Source organism: Megalops cyprinoides, chromosome 2 (assembly GCF_013368585.1).
Source record: "Megalops cyprinoides isolate fMegCyp1 chromosome 2, fMegCyp1.pri, whole genome shotgun sequence".
Lineage (NCBI taxonomy): Eukaryota > Metazoa > Chordata > Actinopteri > Elopiformes > Megalopidae > Megalops > Megalops cyprinoides.
Genome location: NC_050584.1, coordinates 39161749 through 39179877, shown reverse-complemented (window position 1 = coordinate 39179877; position 18129 = coordinate 39161749). Strand labels below are relative to the sequence as shown.

The 18129-nt window shown below is 49.3% G+C and overlaps 2 protein-coding genes across 2 annotated transcripts; one reads left to right on the top strand and one right to left on the bottom strand.

Annotated features, from left to right (window-relative positions):
* The first annotated feature begins 1910 nt into the window (after nucleotides 1-1910).
* Nucleotides 1911-5192, top strand: tsen15 (TSEN15 tRNA splicing endonuclease subunit). The gene is made up of 4 exons (XM_036522520.1): nucleotides 1911-2137; nucleotides 2508-2595; nucleotides 3751-3886; nucleotides 4774-5192. The coding sequence occupies exons 1-4, from the start codon at nucleotides 2039-2041 to the stop codon at nucleotides 4955-4957; spliced, it is 507 nt and encodes a 168-aa protein (XP_036378413.1). The 5' UTR covers nucleotides 1911-2038; the 3' UTR covers nucleotides 4958-5192.
* A 1770-nt stretch (nucleotides 5193-6962) lies between these two features.
* On the bottom strand, nucleotides 6963-17998 carry zgc:92140 (uncharacterized protein LOC447854 homolog). Its single transcript, XM_036521768.1, has 6 exons — nucleotides 17867-17998; nucleotides 12029-12161; nucleotides 9019-9107; nucleotides 7989-8059; nucleotides 7322-7382; nucleotides 6963-7055 (listed from the first exon to the last, which is right to left on the bottom strand). The coding sequence occupies exons 2-6, from the start codon at nucleotides 12117-12119 to the stop codon at nucleotides 7014-7016; spliced, it is 354 nt and encodes a 117-aa protein (XP_036377661.1). The 5' UTR covers nucleotides 12120-12161; nucleotides 17867-17998; the 3' UTR covers nucleotides 6963-7013.
* Nucleotides 17999-18129: the final 131 nt, after the last annotated feature.

Below are 18129 nucleotides of genomic sequence, written 5' to 3'. Positions count from 1 at the left end.
ATTTCCCCTCCAAAATATGTCAATATAATATGTAATGCTATTTTATCACTGTTGTTCTATTATATGTGTATTGCCCATATATTTATACTGCTCCAAGATCTCACAATACACAGGCAGATTCAAGTACATGTTCTGATTGAAAAAACTGTTATGGTGATCACATTGATTTACAAGACCGTGTTTCTTTCCACATTCCCTCCCTTCCTCTGAATTTTCCTCATTCTCTGCCCTCCTCATTCTTTTTCCATCTCTGTTCTGGCTGTGTCTTGGATGCTCCAGGGCTCAGTTAGTTCCATTAAGTCATCAATGACATCACCTCATAGCCGAAAACACCCACTTCTCCTAGTGCCCACTCTCTCTACCCGTTGTATTTGTTTACTGAAGTACTTACCTGCAGACTTGTTTGTTTTTTAATTTAACCTAATTAGCATACTTTTAATTTGTGTAATTATAGGATCCTCATTAAAGTTGGTTGTGTTGCAATGTAAGACATATACCTAGCCTGTGTATCTAACTCTGCTGTAGGCTGTGAATGAGGTCCAAACAGTCTCTGAGCTCCCCCTAGTGACAACAGCAGTCCAACACCAAAATGTTGCTTTGATTCACAAACATACTAAAGTATGTTTTCAAACGTTATTCTTAATGTTGAGCTGCAAACTTTCCTCTGTTAGTGAACACGTACAATGGAAGCATTGTTTTTGATGACATGTGCAATCAGTGGCCCCCTCATGCATCACTGATTGAACTGTGCTTTAAGTACAGATTGAACTGTACAGTGGGCCATTAGTACATGTTAAATTTATTTCCTTCACATTATTACAAGTAAAGTTATTTCTACAAATCTTTATTTCCCACTGCAAAAAACATAATGTAGATACCATCTCTTCATCTGTATGATGTTTATCCAACCATCATATTTATGTATTCTGTAGTGTTCTTGCTTAGAATTTAAGTACAAAATTCATAGAATATAGGTAATCTTAAAGAGATGGGAGTCTGTTAATAAATCCTTTGTGCATTGTATTTGTGTACCATAGCTTCCTTTATATATATCGAAGTAATTAATTCAAAATGCTGTTCTATTATAATCATGGAGTGATTCAGTCTGCATAGACTTTAAAACCTGCTTACTTCATGTTCATGCCCTGCACCAATCACTGAAAAAGAAGGTGTAAATTAAGGGTTTATCTGTACCCTGGTTTTGCGAGGGATTTGTTTCAAGGCCTTTCTGTTCTATATCCAAGCTTGGACAATTATTCACTGATATTCATTTGAACTCTTTCTCTTAAACCCTCTCATCGGTATTTGCACTCGTCTTATGAGCTGAACTTCATTGGAGTCAGCCTCTGGAAAAAGGGATTGAGTTCCTGTTGATCTGCCATTCCACATTCTCAGTAAACCATAAAATTATGGCGATGTATTCTTCAGTCTCCACTGTGCACTACCTGGCCATAGCCACTCGCAAAACACCCCATCAGCCATCACTATGGCTCTATCTCGAGCAGTAAAGAAATTCTCCAAATTCTCCCAAAGACAAGCCCATCTGTCTCTGTCCATTCCTCTTTGTGGCTGTTGTGAGATTTCAGAATATCTGGAACTGTTTGCTTCTTCAAAAGAGCTGATTCTGGTGCAGGACTGCAACCGAAGAACAAACTGCTTAAACAAAACGCGACAGAGTTAAAAGAGGTAAAAGTAAACCGGGCAAAGTAGTAGATAGAGTACAGAATATGAACATACATATTTCATATTTCTTCGTGCATAATATAACATAAGGATTGTGTATATACACAGCTAACCAATCAATTAAATTGTTTTACTGTGTGAACAGAATTATGCATAAACTATATGCACCTCGCTTAAAACCCGGAACACTTTAGGGCCTTGGATTGTGTTCCTACCCGGAGGATTACCGGGCGACTCTAAACAAGCGTGTATGGGCTAGTTAGCTAGCTTTGGCAATGTACACGGAGGTCTGAATTAAATCCATTTCTATTCATGGACGAAGGGGAGTGAAACTACAGTTCACATCTTTGTAGTGATGGAAAGCACGGACATGGAAGAATCGGAGGCCATAGACGGGACGGAAAGGATATTTAAGAAACCGCTGTCCGCTAACTGGATGCTACATCATCCCAAGGTACGAATATGGGTTGTACACTGAGTCAGATCCATGACAGAGTTGCAAGGTAAAGTTATATAAAGCTAAAGTATCGTATTCCCAAACCTGGATTTACGAGCGCACAATGATAGTTTTAGACACAGTTTATCTGTCAATGTATTGTGTTTATTACTTACCTCCGAGTAGATTGCAAAGATATAACATACTTTAATGGAGCTCACTGGCCAGCGAATTGAATACGGAACACTTCTCTGCAGTAACCAGATTCTTTGTGAAATGAATGTTCAGTTGGAGGAATGTTGGTGATGAATTACTGCTCAGCTATCTATGTGCAGCATATGTCAAGATGTGTGTAACCACACTCGTTACACGTTCTCTGTGCTTACAGTACCAAGAGCTGATGGGTCTGGGTGTTGGCCAGACAGACAAAGCTCAGGTCTACGCTGCTTTCCTCGTTTATTTGGACCTCACAGAAGGTGAGTGAAAAAACGCCGATTTCCAGAGCTAGTTACAACCTGGTGTACAATAGGCAGTGTATTACAACTCTATTGTCCGATTAACACTGAGTTAATCCCGGTGAACAATGCCCGCTTTCTTGTTATTCCCACAAAGAGCACCATAAATGACGGTTACTGGAAACTTGATATCTCTGGAATTGTGTTCATTCGCCATTTTAATCCCCCTAAAGTTTAAAACACAGTGAGATCTCATAGGCCTGCTACCAGCATACAAAAGCATTGCATTCGTAGCAGAATAGTAAAAGGAATTTAGTATCTAACTAAAACAAATAGCACAATCATAGTCTCTCAGAAATGGTGAGATAATATTTGTAATGTCTTAATGTATAGATAATCTCAGCAGTGTATGTGATGCTTACTAACACTTTAATTGTAGTAGATTGTGCGTGGTTGTATAAGTGTGGGTGATTTACTGTGACAAGGAGTATACTGTTGTGTGTTATCTGCACTTTTCCCAAAGCAGTAGGAACCAGTAACTTCAACCACTTTCAATTCAGCTTCCAGAAGATGATGTTCATATTCAGTTCAAGAATGACTGTGCCTGCACCAGAGAATTATGTCTCCACCAACCTGTGGCTTCCTATACAAATGAGCCTGTGGGCAAAAGGGCATGGTTCATTTGAGGATAGTAATGGCAGGAGTCCCAAATTATTGGTACACAGTTAATTAAAAAAAGATCACTGCATATTGATCTAAAAACATACATATTTTATACACATCATATGTTAATGTGATGGTTTTGTTTTTCTGCACAATAATAGCTGAAAATGTTTTATTCTCAAATAAGTATGTAGTGTTTGACATACAGCAATTTTATAATTTTAGAAATTTAACATGTGGGATATTAACATGACGGCTGACCCATGTTAATTTCTCCATGTTTATCCCCTATCTTAAACCTACAGCCACACATTCATCCTCAACCTTTTCTGACTGTTAGTTGTAGGAGCTGACATTAACGTGATGTATGACCTACATATGTGTTGTTTTTCAAAAGGAACATGCCATTTCATCCTGACAGTAGTTAGAAGAAAAGACAGTAACTCATGGAGTTGAAAATGGGCTTGAAAAGTTTGGCTTCTCTTTGCTGATCCAGCGCTGTGTTCCCTGTAGTGCGCCAGTGGTATGAAGTGTCCAGCAGGGAGAGCTGCGAGCTGCATCTGGTGCTTCTGGAGGGGCGAGAAAGGGAAGGGGAGCCACCCCAGGTCATCCTCCCACTGCCCGCACACAGAACGCTCAGCCACAAATGGTAAAGAAAGGGTGTTTCTGGCACTGAGAGCCCACTGGGGACCGCACCTTTCCCAATACCGATATAAGAGCTGATCCCGGCCAAACGGATGCATATGTATTAGCAATCTCTTTTTTATAGCAGAAAACCGGTGTATGCTGCCAAACCTTGTAAATCCACTGAACATATTATATGCCTTATCCAGAGCTCGAGCCTGCAGACATGTGAGAGAGTGGGTGAGGGAGAGGGGAGAGGAAGAGTGAGCGCGAATGTAAGGGGTTGGGGTGGGGTGTGTGTGTGTGTGTGGGGGGGGGGGGGGGTGAGATGAAGAAGACTGGTGGGTGTATGAGAAAGTGAGCAGAAAAGGGGGGGGGGGTGGAGGCTGCTGGTTTGTATTATGAGTAATAGCTGAATGAAGTCATACTGGCAGCACAGACAGCAGTCAGAGCCAGCGCTCTCCCAGGGAGCGCTCAGCCTGCACAAAAAGGGGCAGACAGAAAAGGCTGGGTGCACAGACCAGCTACCGTCCCATTCTGCTGCGTCTCCCTCAGCCGATCCATCTCCTCGTATCTGACCTGCAGTGCCCATCGCAGCGAGGTCCTGACATGTGGGGATGTGATGACGACTCTGGCTCCACATGCAGAAACACACCACTGCCCGTCAAACCCATGTGTGTAGGTCCCACCACTATGCTGTAAAGAGGGCAAACTCTGGGATCAGGGCTGCGGGGGAATGGACAGAGAACACTGCCAGGCTCCCAGAACACGCTGTACTCAATCGCGCTCACACAGATGCACAACGGGAGCAATTTATTGAGTCTTACCTAATGCTGGAAAGAACATTTGCCTGCCCATATTCTTGTCTGAGGTTAACGGGCAGCATACATCTCTCTCCTCTGTCTCTCCCAGGGTGCGGTCGATACTGTGCAGGGTGTCCAGTGAGGGCCCTCCGACCACCATGCTGCTGTGCGCTGTAGCTTCAGATTCCAGCCTGGTATACCAGCGGCTGTGCGCCGGGCTGCTGACCCCTGAACCACCCGTGGGGATTGAGGACCAGGGGCGGAGGCAGCATCGCAAGAGGAGACTGCACTGAGGGGATACCCCCCACCGATGGGAGACCACACATCTCGCACCGCGGCCACCAAGACAGCCCACCCTATTCCCAGGCCTCCGTCCCCTCAGTGGTACAGCAGACAAGAGAGACAAGGAGTTCTGTACAAGGGGGCTGTGTTCACTCAGTCTCAAACCCCAGGGGCTGGAGCCACCCACAACCTCTGAACTGGACTCTTAAAACCACAGACTCAGTGTAAATGTAATGTGTTCATCAAGCCAGAATGTTATTAAATATAATAACAAGTGGCGATATTTACACAGGTTGCCTTCTCTTTTTCTGTGTGCGCAAGACATAAACTGTGCCAGGTTCTGGGACGTCAGACCAGAACAGAAATGGATTCCTCACCCTCTTGTTTCCATCCATCTACTGTCACATTGACTCGGCAAGTTCCTCAGTTCTCCCAGCAGGGAGCAGCACTTAACCACATTGGCCCAAACTAAAACGTGTGTTACGCAGTTCTAACATGGCAGTTCAACTCTCTTTTACCGCCAACGGGAAATTTTAAAATATTTCTCAATCCAGAGGGTGATGTCACCATGACAGGATTCTTCTCGGTGAACACACTGACAGACACCGCTCCTGGTGCCGGCAGTCAGCATTCAGAGTGGTGGTGGGGTGGGAGGAGGGGACACTTACATAAACAGCTCCTGTGTTTTTATTTTAATAGAAAAACAAATATTGAAACAAAAATAAAAAAGGAAGAATCCAGTAATCATGATGACAGAAGCAAGATTAGGACTGCGTCTCTGGCGGAACCCCTCTCTCCGCATTCAGTCTCTGTGAGTGTGAAAGTGGGCCCTCTGCCATGTCAGTGAGCGTTAATACTGCTGGGTTTAGAGGAGCTGGGCTGACACAGCAGGGGCAGGAACACTGCTGGAGACACCTGGGGTCTGTTCAGTAGGTGAGATGTGCAACATTCTGCAAGGGTGCTGATGTATATTGAATTCCAGGGAAAACTGAAAATGCACTTCACAAAGTGAAGCCCAGTAACATAACTGGATAATGGTTTTGCCCATTGATCTCACTTCTGGGCCATGATGAAGAAATGTATGTGTGTGTGTGTGAGGTGGTGTCAGAAGACATTAAAACTGTATTTAGTGTTATAGGTCTCAAGGAGGAAGGGTTGAACAGAGACACAGCCTAGGGCACAGGAGCCCTGACCTTTCACCTTTTGACCTTAAGCCTGTAACAGGGATGCACTATGACAGTAGCATATTAGAAAACAAAGACATAAAAATGATACATTTTTGAAAATAAAAAGCGAAGAGTTCCTTCAAAGGTAGGAGTCCAGGGTTTTAAAATAACGCATTCAAATCTCTCTCTCTGTCTTTCTCACATGAAAATATCTCTTTCCGTCCTTTCTCTCTCTCTCTCTCTCTCTTTTGCTCTGTGTCTCTCTTCGTCCTCTCTCAGTTCATCCAATCGGTTCAGAGTTAGATCTCAGTTCACAGACTGGTGGGTGGAGATGTGTCTGACTGTCCCCCAGGCCCGTTCAGCCTCCTTCTCTACATCTCCCTTCTCTTGAAAAGCAGCACGGAAAAAAAAACGGGGATAAGGAGGTGAGAAAGAGTGAGAGAAAGCCCGCCCTCCTGTCGTCGCTCGCCACGCTCATCTCTCTCTCGTTCCTCTTGTAGTTCTCAGGGAGGGTGCGACAGAAATGACGGCTGCGGATGCTGGGTGATTGGAGGCGGTACTTCTGGGCAGAACAGGGAATGAAGAATCAAAGGAGAGGGGGGTGAGTCTCTTCACGCTCCCGCGGCAGAGGGGCGGGGCCACGTGGGGAGAGGCAGAGGAGACACCCTGCTGTAGCTTGTCCGTGGGTCCATCCCCTCCCTCCCTACAAGCGGGGTTCTGGAGAGAGGAGGAAGCCGTGGGGGCAGCCTTCAACAGCCTGTGGACAGAACTCGCACAAACGTCACGCACACGCACACACATAAACACACACTGTCCTGCTCACTCTCTCTCTCTCTCTCTCTCTCTCTTTCTCTCTCTCTCTCAGGCACTCTCTCTCTGGAAGCAGTCGGGGGCCGCCGTGCTATGTCACATCCTCCTCTTCCTCGGAGCAGTAGTCCCGTCCCTGCGGACGCACGAGAGAGGAAAGCGAGGAGAAAGCGTCAGACGGCGTGAGGGAAGAAGAGTCAGCGGAGATGCACACGGGACAGGAGCTCAGAAAGAGAGTCGTATTTAATGCATAAACAAGGAGGGATTGATTCCTTTGCGTTCTGTTTACTTCCTGGCAGGGCTGCATCGCCAGGGATTAAGCTCAGTCAGGCCTGTCCCTTTAAATTCCCCAGCCCCAGCAGTGAAGCCCCTCCTACTCCCCCTCCCCCCTCCTCCTCTCACCTTCTCAATCTTCTCATCCAGCATCCTGAAGAACTCCTGCTGGCTCTCTGACGTGTGGATACTGAGAAAGGGAGAGAGAGAGAGAGAGAGAGAGAGGAAGTGAGAGGGGGGAGTGAGGGAAAGGGAACAAACACCATGAGAATTTTCCATTGCAACTGGCTGGCTGAGAGCACACACTCAGTCTACACGACAGCTCCAGGAAGGTCCGTGCTGGCAGTGGAGTCGTTACTTTGATGGATCGCTTAATCGTTTTATTGAGTTTTCACAGCAAAAGGGCGTACTGCCGTAATAGTTCTGTGTACCAAATGCCAAACTGAGAACATTATCAGCACAACAAACAGCACAAAATTCACACATCTGAATACTGAAATATAAAAAAAATGCTTTCAGTCTCTTACTCACCAACACCATACAAATCAGCACATTAAATATGCACAAGGGACTGGCACGGAATATTTTTAGACAGACACAGAGCATAAAAGTAATGTGTATTCACATATCCACATATTCAGCAGGCACAAGTGTAGTGTTGACACACACACAGTAGTCATGCATCTGTCATGTTAACATGCACACACACACACACAGACACAAATAGCATGCATGAGTCTGTAACGTTACACACACACACACACACACACAAGCAGCAGGCACAAGTCTGACTCACTTCGTCCTGTTGGCACTGAATCCAGAGACCTCCTTGTGCTGTTTGCCCCGGTACGACACTGCACTCTTCTCCTGAAATAACACAGACCCGTTCACACCACTCTCCTCGCACCCTGGTGGATGCGCACACACGCCACGAGGATGACGCTGACAGGATGTGTTTTGCGTGTCGTTACCCCACCACCATTTTGGTGAGCGAAATGGACCGTGAGAGAGAGAGAGGCACTTTTCGCATCAGACAGTCAGGAATACCTCCCCTGTCTGGGAGTGCTGGGTGCTGACCCTCATTACTGACTCAGTTAATTAAAGCTGCTGATGAGCGCTGGCGGAGCGCGCCGTGATGAGGGCGTGCTGGGAGGGCGGAAGGGCAGCGCGCTGCCTGCATGCAGACGCAGCCTTTCGCCATTTCGCTGCTCCTCCACCTGCCCGTGGCTACGCTATCACGGGCCGACGAGGCCGTGCACTTGTGCTCCTGCGCAAATGTTCTTGGTGCTGCTGTCGGCTTGCGCCAGTGCGTCTGAGTCTGTAATTAAATGTTGATGAGCACATTTTGTGTCTAAATCTTGTCCTCACAGTAATTTCGATAGTACTAAGAGGCGACATCATGCCAAGCACATTTCAACAGATCCACTCTCATCTTAAACGCGAAAAACATGACTGTCGCACGGTAAGTAGGGTGGAGGAGGAAATAGGAAACACAAATGCAAAGATGTGCTGAGAAGTGTAAGCACATAGGCATGTTCTAAAGAGTGGGGCTCCCTCATTCCAAACACACCAGCATCATGTCTGTGCATGCTCAGAGCAGAGCTGTATGTTTGTGTGTGTGAGTATGTTTGTGTGTGTCAGTGTGTACATATGTCTGTCAGTATGTGTGTGGTTGTGTCAGTGTGTATGTATGTCTGTCAGTATGTGTGTGGTTGTGTCAGTGTGTACATATGTCTGTCAGTATGTGTGTGGTTGTGTGGGTGTGTGTGGTTGTGTGGATGTGTATATGTATGTCTGTCAGTGTGTGTGTGTCCTGTGCATCTCACCAGGTTCTCCTGGTTGCGTGCGTTCACCCTGTCCTCCTCTCCTCCCCGCATGTACTTCACTTCCTCCACTCCCTTCACCTTGTACTCATCTGCAGAGAGACAGAGCGGGAGAGAGAGGGTGGGAGGTGAGTGTTTGCGTGGCTGTGTTCGTACTCCTCCACAGCAGCCATGAAGGACAGTGCCCATCCTGCAGGCACAGAGAGAGCAGATCCCAAACACAGCGCGCAACAGCTCCACAGTACGCTGTCTACGGCGCAGGCCGCTGAGGGAGCGGGCCGTTTTCACTCTCGTGCTCAACCTGTGGGGCCAGTGGCGCAGTGCAGACATGCCCCTTTGATAGGGACACGCATGCAGGCGCGCCCCGCCCTGCCTTATCGGCACCTGCACACACAGCAGCGAGAGAGCGAGGGAGGGAGGGAGAGGAGTGATTAGCCTGTTGCACCTGACTGGGTACTGCTCGCCCCTGTACACAGCTTTCTGGCTGCTCCTCTAGCCCTTCCTTGAATGTCTACACCAAGTTCCAATCCGTATGATTTCCCAGTCACCCTTTAGCCTCCAGCCCCACTGACAAACGAAAAGTGTGTAGTTTCAGCGCACAGACAGACGCCGGAGCTCTGCACCAAACAAGGAGCGAGTCTGCAGTGTGAGGAGCGGGGGGAGAGAGGACTGACTGTCTATCAGCACCGGAGGAATGTAAACACTCCGGAGCTGAGCAGCCCACGCCTCGACATGCTCAAAAACACACACGGGCTCGCGTCCTCACACACACACACACACACACGCGCTCCAGAGAACACTGAGCCGGCAGCGCCCGCCGTGCGTAGCACACGGCCACAAACACACCACCCTATAGCATGTTTCAGACTGACCTCACTGGCGGGCCAAGCATCATCTCCATGTCTGAAGTACTCACAGACTCACAGACACACAAGCAATGCAAACCTAGCAAGCACTGTATAACTAAAATGGGGATGTGAAGAAAGTCCGCTTCCCCCTCGATGTTTATTGGGGAGGTGCAGCAGCGATCCCTCTGTCCCCCGGGCTGTGCTGACCTGGGCTGTCTGTGTCACACAGGCCTGGCTCCAGTTTAATATGCTGTGCAGACTGGGAAATCTTGGGCAGAGCTTTTCTATTGCAGGAAACGGTTCACATGGTGAACATTTTCCTCCGGTGTATTTAGACGTGACGGCTCCGTCTGGACCTGCTATAGAGCTGACTGTGTGAGAACAACCTTTCCTCTGCGGGTCGCCGGGTCTGCCAGGGTTGGCTGGTCTCAGTGATGGAAATGCGCTCATTCGGCGTGTGATTGGCCACGGCCTTATATTTTGTAATCAGTACCCTGGTTGTCTGCCATTGTGTGTGTGTGTTTGTGTGAGTGTTTATACGCACACGCGCGCGCACACACACCAGCGCAACGAAAATATGCTCCGACTCCCATTAACATCCACTTCATAAACAACCCAATTAACGCTCCCTCTCTACCTCTCTCCGCGTGTAAGAGAGAGCACAACCTTTCCTGCAATTGTGTATGAGGAGTGGAGAGCGGGAGACTGACGCAAAGGGCGAGCACAGACTGGGACACGCAGCCAAACCCGCGGACACTGACACACTCTGACAGCGATCGCGCAATCTGTTTGCGGCCATGAACTTGCCGGGCCGCTCCGCGTTTGAACAAAACCAAAAGCCTCTGCTGCTATATCAATAAAATCCTTCTTAACTGACTTGGCAGGAGGGAGATGGGCAGAGGGATGTAGGGAGTGAGAGTGCGAGAGAGAGAGAGAGAGAGAGAGAAAGGGCAGCACTCCAGCCTGCTGTAATCCACAGTATCCAGGTCAACAGTTCTCTCTCCCTTTCTGTCAAACAGTTCATATATTAATCTATCCAGAGCACACTCAGCTGAGTAGTCTGCATCTTCTGCTCAGACTCAGGCGGCAGTCCGGCAGATAAGCTGTCACAGCCCATTCGCGTCACACAGATGTTGGAGGAGAGAGAGGGAACGGAGAGAGGAAACGCACAGAACTTAGTCCCGACACTGAGAGTGATGGAAGAGGGAGACGGCGCAAGCAAAAGGGGAGAGAGGGAGGGAGAGAGGGAGCAGAGAGGGAGGGAGAGAGGGAGGAGGAGGTGCAGGAGGACAGACCCACAGCCCGATGCTGAGGCTTAGGGAGGTGGCAAAAAAAAAAATATATATAGGGTGGTGGTGGGGGTTGTTTAAGCCGGCCTCATCTGGAACTGTCATGGAAAATGCTCTCTAATCAGCCGCCGGCCGCTCATCCCTCACCGCTTAAGCGCGAGAGAGGCGAGGCGAGAGCGAAGGAAGGGAGGGGAGGGAGCGGTGGAGAGGCCTCTCGTGGTTTGTCATCTGTTGTTTCCTGCGAGGTCGCTCCACCGTGTTGCTCCTAATTCCTAATCTCTCCTCTAATCCCTCATCCCCACTCTCTCGCAGCCTCCGCTCCGATCGCTATAATTGATGCCGTTATCCGCACACTCTCGCCCCCCCCCCCCATCCCCCCATCGCTCTGACTCATCTCGCACGCCAATCTCCCGTGTGCTGGGAGGAGAGACGTCCCCCTGCTAGCAGCGCAGGCAACACGGGGGCAACCCTACAGCAGGAGTGATCGTTCTGACATTGTGACATATGGCTGGTGATGGCTGCACTTTACAGACCTGTAGAGTAGATAGTATACGTGAGATGAAGAGATGCACAAAGGGAGATGATCGTATCGATTTACTAGCGATGAGCTCGCCTTTACAGAAGGCGCTGACAGTTACATGACACGACAACTAAATAAAGATGGATGTAATGATTTCTGTCATCCTTTTAGCCGGTCCACAGAAGGGATCTTCATTACTATCGCATTTCACCCTATAGAATTTCATGACATAATACAGACATAAACACTATAATTGCTCTCACAGGCTGGGACAGTGAAGATTGTGTATAGGGTCAGAGTGGTCAGTGATTCCACATAGTAGCAGACATGCTGATTAGCACAGCTATGAGACTGACCGCTGAAGAGGTCCCCGTTGCTGTAGGCCTTGCCCCGGCCCTCCTCGTCGCTGGGCACGGCCGACACCTGCTTGGCTGAGGTGCAGCCCATGGCCTCACTCCCTCTCCGCTCTCCTGAGCATCGCACTCTCACCTGCAGGAGAGACAGCAGCACGTCAGTCACAGGGCAGTGAGGCCGCAGTCAAAGAGAATGACATCACTGCGGTCAGAATCGCCGCTGTCAAGCAGAACGCCATCACGGTCACAGAGAATGACATCACAAAAGGGTTTGCCATCACAGTCACAGAGAATGACATCAACACAGCTAGCATCTCCACTGTCGCAGAGAACGCTATCACCACAGACTGTGCCATCGCTGTCACAGAGGGCACCACCGGTCAGAGACAGACAGAAATCCCGCAGCCAGAGAGCAGCCCCAGTCGCACAGTGACAAAGTGACGTCATCGCAGTCATAGACAGCGGCATGTCAAAGCAACGTCACAACAGACAAGGAAACACCATCCGCAGAGAGCACTACAGTCAGAGAGGGAAACAAGCCAGCAATCACAGAGGAAAATACCACTAAAATCACAGAGGCCAACTCTCAGAGCACCACCACAGTCGCAAACATAATTTCACAGCAACACCGTCACAGGCGCAGAGAACACCTCCAGTCACAAGGAGTGCGAAGATCAGAGTCACAGGGCAGGACACCGGCGCAGTCATACAGGAACTGAAAGACCATAGTCGGCAGGGACAAGCACAACCTCAGTCACAGACAGCTACGCCACAGTCACCGAAAGCCACACCACCCCGCTACGCCCACCAGACGCAGATAAACAGATCTGCAGAACTCAGAAGCAGGAGCGGGGGACAGACAGACAGAGGGACGGACAGGCGGTGGATAGAGACGGTCTCTGTGTATCATCAAAGCCGGCTGCCCCTCCTCCTCCTGCCTCAATGCGGCTCGCTCCTTTTGAAGTAGACAGGAGGGCAGTGTTTACTGTATCCCGCCCTCCACAGAACTCAATGGAGGACAAAGAGCCAGGTGTGCGCAGGGGAAGGGGAGAGAGGTGTGTGTGTGTGTGTGTGTGTGTATGTGAGTGAGTGCACCTCTCTCGCCTCCCTTAACTGGACAGCATTCAGCACATCTCTCCAGGCCAGCCTGTGGCCACAGCCCACACACTTCCTTACAAAGGCCCTAATAGCTGCCGCCTGTGTGCAGATCCTCCTGAGGTCGCTGACCTCTGCTCTCTGCTGGGAGCTGCAGCCCAGGAGCTTCTGAAAGCACAGCTCCACTCCAGCATATCTATAAACCGCATCTCACAGCCCTTCTCCCAGCTGCCACAGAGCCGGCGGAGGTTAAAGACGACCAAATGGAAGCGTCTATTTATTACTTTTCATGTCAAAGCCGCTGAAAAAGGGAACCCGACTCTGCTCCAAGGGTGCATTTTCAATCCAGCAAAACAAACAAGCTAACTGATTGGCCCACTCCGAAAACTGTGGAGGCAGTCAGCGGATTCAGGCGCTCGAGTGTTTGGGCAGGCAGCGACATGCGAGCAGCTACGTGTGGGCAGATGGGGTATTTTAAGGTGAAGTATGGGCGCCTCCTGTTTTTAGCTGTGATCCCCCCTCTCCACAGAGCTAGGACTGAGCGCTATGCCCTGAATCTGAATATGAGCCTCAATTGACACACACCTAAGTAGTCCTCTAAGGCACAGGCAGGACTACAGCTCCACCCCTGAATGAATATAACCATCACCTTTCCCAATTCTCAGCGTTACAGTTCTGACACTTGTGGCTAGTCTGGCATCTGAACACACTGTCATAGCCTCTCACCCCCCCCCCCCTTTGCGTAGTTGTTCTGTTACGTTGTGATAACACTGTGGTCTGGGTCAAGCAAACAACGGTGCTTCCAGTGCCCAGTAATCAGCGCGCCCCACTATCTGTCTCAGAGTGTCAGTTTCTCTGTCTCTCTGCAAGTGGCCTGACAGCGCGCGATGTGTCTGTTCACACAGCCAGCCTGTTATCAGCGCGGCGACTGCGCTAATATAGGGGGCATGCGGACAATGTGCGGACGGCAGGCAGTGACAGATGTGCAAGTGTGTCAACAGGACGAGGCCTGCCCCAGCAGCTGGGCCTCTGACAGCAACACACACACACACACACCTCCACTCTCTAAACGTAGGGTCACATCAACAGGTAACCCTGCACAAACTTTCAGCGCACATACAGATGCGCACTCGCGTTTGTGTCTCCGCCCTCAAAGGCAGCTCTGTGCCAGGAGCTGTCGTTAATGTAGCAGTTCCTGAAAAACTGGACAGACCAGCCAGCCTAACATGGAGCGAGGGGAGGGGGGGGGGGGTACTGAGAGACAGAGAGAAACACCGAGAGACACATGGAGAAGAACGGAGACCTGCAAACATACGCTCCCCGCAGCTTGTCCACCGAGGACTCGGACAGCCTCGCACTCCATCTCTCTCTCTGACACGGCACTGCAGGCAACCCTCTACCCGGCACCATAATATTTACTCTCCGTTCGAGTCATAAAAAAAAAGCTCCACCGCTCTGTTCTCCCTCCTCCCATTTCAGCACTTCATCAGCCTGACAAGTTAAACAAGCGCTGCCCGACGAGACACACGCACACAAACACACAGACACGCGCTCACACACACACACACACACTTGTGCACTCACACACAGAGGCTCAGGACTGGGTTATGAAGTGCAGTTCGTGTTGCTACACATATCTCTGCCTTCGCTCTCCTCTGTCATGCTGCTGTAGAGAGGGAGAGAACTGGACAGGGAGGCGAATAACAGCTCTTCTGTCTGAGAGAACTCCTCCACTCTGAGACTGAGAGAGGGAGAGCGGGAGATTCTGCACAGTCTGACACAGTCACAGTCAGTCCACTGAGACTGTGGCCAAATGGGGCCTTACTGTAAGTACAGTTCAGAGATACACGCTTAGCTCATCAGGGGCGATGTCAATTACCGTCTGAATTCTTTTATAGTTACTGGAAACCTCTGTTGTGCCTGTGAGTTAATTGGAAATTGAAATCTAAGTTTTCAGTTATTTAATGTAAGGGCGGGAGAAATAGCCAGAGGGAGGCAATACGAAAGATAATGAGATTTTCTGAATCGGTACGCCTCTATCACTGTGCGACCAGAAGCATATTACAGACCATGTGTGCAGGGCAATGGCAATTTTATAGTGAGTGGTACTGCTTCTCTCTTTATCATAGGGGTATACATTGCGGTGTGTGTGTGTGTGTGTTTTACATGTGATCTTAGTGGCTTAGCGGTGCACAACCCTGCATGGGTACGCCTATTTGCATATATTACCACCCTATTTCCCCTAAAAACGTATGCAGTAATATGCAAATCAGAGAAATGCACAGCCACACCAGCAAATACTGTGAATTTGCATTTGCACAGCATATCTAGGATTTCATCTGCGTTCCCGAAATCTCATATGACACATCTTCTATGACCCGTACTCTGGTGCGACCCAGGTGATACATCCTGACGGTAACAGTGGCCTGCCTGGTCTGAGTCCAGGGCCTGAAGCACTGCTGACTCAACACTGTCCAAAACAAACTGCCTCTCTCTGTCCCTCAGGTTCGCTGGACTCTGCACACACCCTTGTGCATACACACTGATTCAGCCCCCCCCCCCCCCCCCCCCCCACCCCACACACACACACACCCACACACACACACACACAACAGAGTCACACCTAAGATTGGGTTCCACCCGGCAGCCCCTCTATTCTGTGCCTCAGTACCTTGCCGGATCAGGTTCTGCTGTCCTTGTGCTTTCCACCCTGTCCAGTCCAACACATCTGACACACTGCTGGACTCCTCAACCTCCACGCTACCACAACAACTACCACACGCGCATCAAGGCAGCAGGAGGATGCACTGTGCACACAGGCACAGAGCAGTGACTCCCCATTGGTCATAAATCCAACACACAAACACACACGTACGCAAATTCTCGGGAGCCCCCACATAGCCCCCTTCCTCATTTAATCTGGAGTATCCATGGAAACCGTCCTCTCTGAGTGATGTCACTCCAACATTGCATCACCGCCTCCAAATTAGGTCGCCTTTCTCAAATGCCAGAAAATAAAGAAAGCAGTAGCCCCGACGAACAGAGAGTGTGAGCGAGAGATGGAGTGAGAGTTTGAATTTGATAGAGAGGGGGAAAGGAAGAGTGGAGTGCGAGGGCAGCTATTAATAGATCATCCAGTCACAGAGGCGGTGACTTCAGTACAATCTGTGCTCTGTCTTTTTCGCCGCCTGAACAAAAGCCAGATGCGAACGCCGAATCACACTGTTGTACACACCGCGTTCGCGAGTGGGAGACTGCCGGATGGAAACAGCCAGACAACGCCATACGGAGAAATATTACATGATTGACCGAGAGAGGGTGGACGCAGAAGTCATGTAAACGTAATCACAATGCTGTCGCTGCTACACCACGTCGTCTGTCATACTGATCCGCATCCTGTTCTCTGTGGCTATAATTTACGTGCAGGAATAGTAACTTCACACATCTTGACAACTAGCGACCAGATCCAAAAATTCACAGCAAGCTACCACAGAACACAAATCCGTCGCTGAGTAGACGCGAGCAGTCGCGGTGGGAATTGGAAGCGAAAACAGAAGCGAAAACGGGAGATCACACGATGCACATCCAACGAGACCAAAATAAACATCACTACAACGTTGTAATAATTTGCTAAATCCATTGCTCCGTCCTTTAAAGCAAGCGAAAAATACAGATGGAAACACTAATCGCATGCCAGTTTGCAACTCATATCATAAGGAACCAGTGTCGCTCATGTCAAGTGACAAGGATAACAATAATAGGAATGACAATCGTAAATGCCACTTATTTAACTTCCATTAGCATCTTCAGCTGCACGTGACCATCGTGGATCTTGCCAAAGCAGAGCAGCGAGCTCCGATGTGACGTTAAATGGCACCCCAGCTGTACAGAGTCCCAGCTGTGTCTGTCACAATTGCCCTACGACAGCGGGGCGAACGGTGCCAGCGAGCCCCGTACAGCTGCTTAGAGTCGGGCAGCCTGGATGAGGCAACACGAAGGGGGCAAACGGTGAGGTAACCGTATAGCCTCACCCAGTACCCTCATTTGACTTGCCTGGCTATCCACTCGATCGCACGTACACACCGAGCATTTACCCTAACGCTGACACCTCATTCTCACCGCGAATGAAAAGTGTCGGGTTTTTCCTCACTGTCCTCCATCAACTACTCTCAACAACTTGTCCAGCGGGGCCCAGGTTCGGCGTGGCAGTGTAGCTGGTGGACTTGGCGCACAGCTGTGTCCAGCTGCGCAGCGCAGACTGAGGGCGCATTGTTTTCCCAGTAGGAGACAACGACCTGTGTTTTGAGTGCACAAAAGTGCTCGTCTGTTTGTATCCCAGGCCATGTGTCCTCTGTTTCTTGTGGTTCGCAATCTAGGGACTGGCGGCCTTGCAGAAGGGAGGGGGCAGTGGAGAAAAATAAAAATAAATAAATCGCAACGAAAACCAGCAGCACTGACCAACCGAGTCACTTCCCTTTTCTGCAACAACAAACTCACAACTCTCTGTCCTCCCCTCCTCTTTCTCGCGGTCTCGTATTAAACTAGAGGGGAGAGTCGTGGAACAGCCAGAACGATCAGAACCAGTGGAGAGAAACAGGAAGGAAAGCACCGAGAAATCACAGCCCGACTCAGGAAACAACAAAAGAAATGGCTACAGAAGAAAAACATTAGCAGCTATAGCAGCTCATCAAATCGCACATTAAATCAACCCTAATAAGTTTAATAAACAATTGGATTTCAACCTACTTATATGTGCCAGTCCCGCTTCTCAGGTTCGGTTCGGTTTTCTTGCAGTTCGACGAGCTTCACGCGGACAGACGGGCGGGAGCTCGCGCTGTGGACTGCGGCTCAAAACCGTATTACAGCAGACCCAAATAATCGATGTGCACTCCTCGGTGTGTGTGTGTGTGTGCGTGTGTGTATCACAACCAGACCGGAGCAGCGGAGCTCAGAGCGAAGTGTTCTTTGCCTTTAAGTTTCAAATCCATCTTAACTTCCAATTCGTGCTT

Coding starts and splice junctions, on each gene's coding strand:
- tsen15 (XM_036522520.1), top strand. CDS start 2,039: ATGGAAAGCACGGACATGGAAGAATCGGAGGCCATAGACGGGACGGAA. Junction 2,138..2,507: donor GGATGCTACATCATCCCAAG/GTACGAATATGG, acceptor CTGTGCTTACAG/TACCAAGAGCTGATGGGTCT. Junction 2,596..3,750: donor TTATTTGGACCTCACAGAAG/GTGAGTGAAAAA, acceptor TGTTCCCTGTAG/TGCGCCAGTGGTATGAAGTG.
- zgc:92140 (XM_036521768.1), bottom strand. CDS start 12,119: ATGGGCTGCACCTCAGCCAAGCAGGTGTCGGCCGTGCCCAGCGACGAG. Junction 9,108..12,028: donor CAACGGGGACCTCTTCAGCG/GTCAGTCTCATA, acceptor GTCTCTCTGCAG/ATGAGTACAAGGTGAAGGGA. Junction 7,383..7,988: donor TTCAGTGCCAACAGGACGAA/GTGAGTCAGACT, acceptor TCCCTTTCTCAG/TATCCACACGTCAGAGAGCC.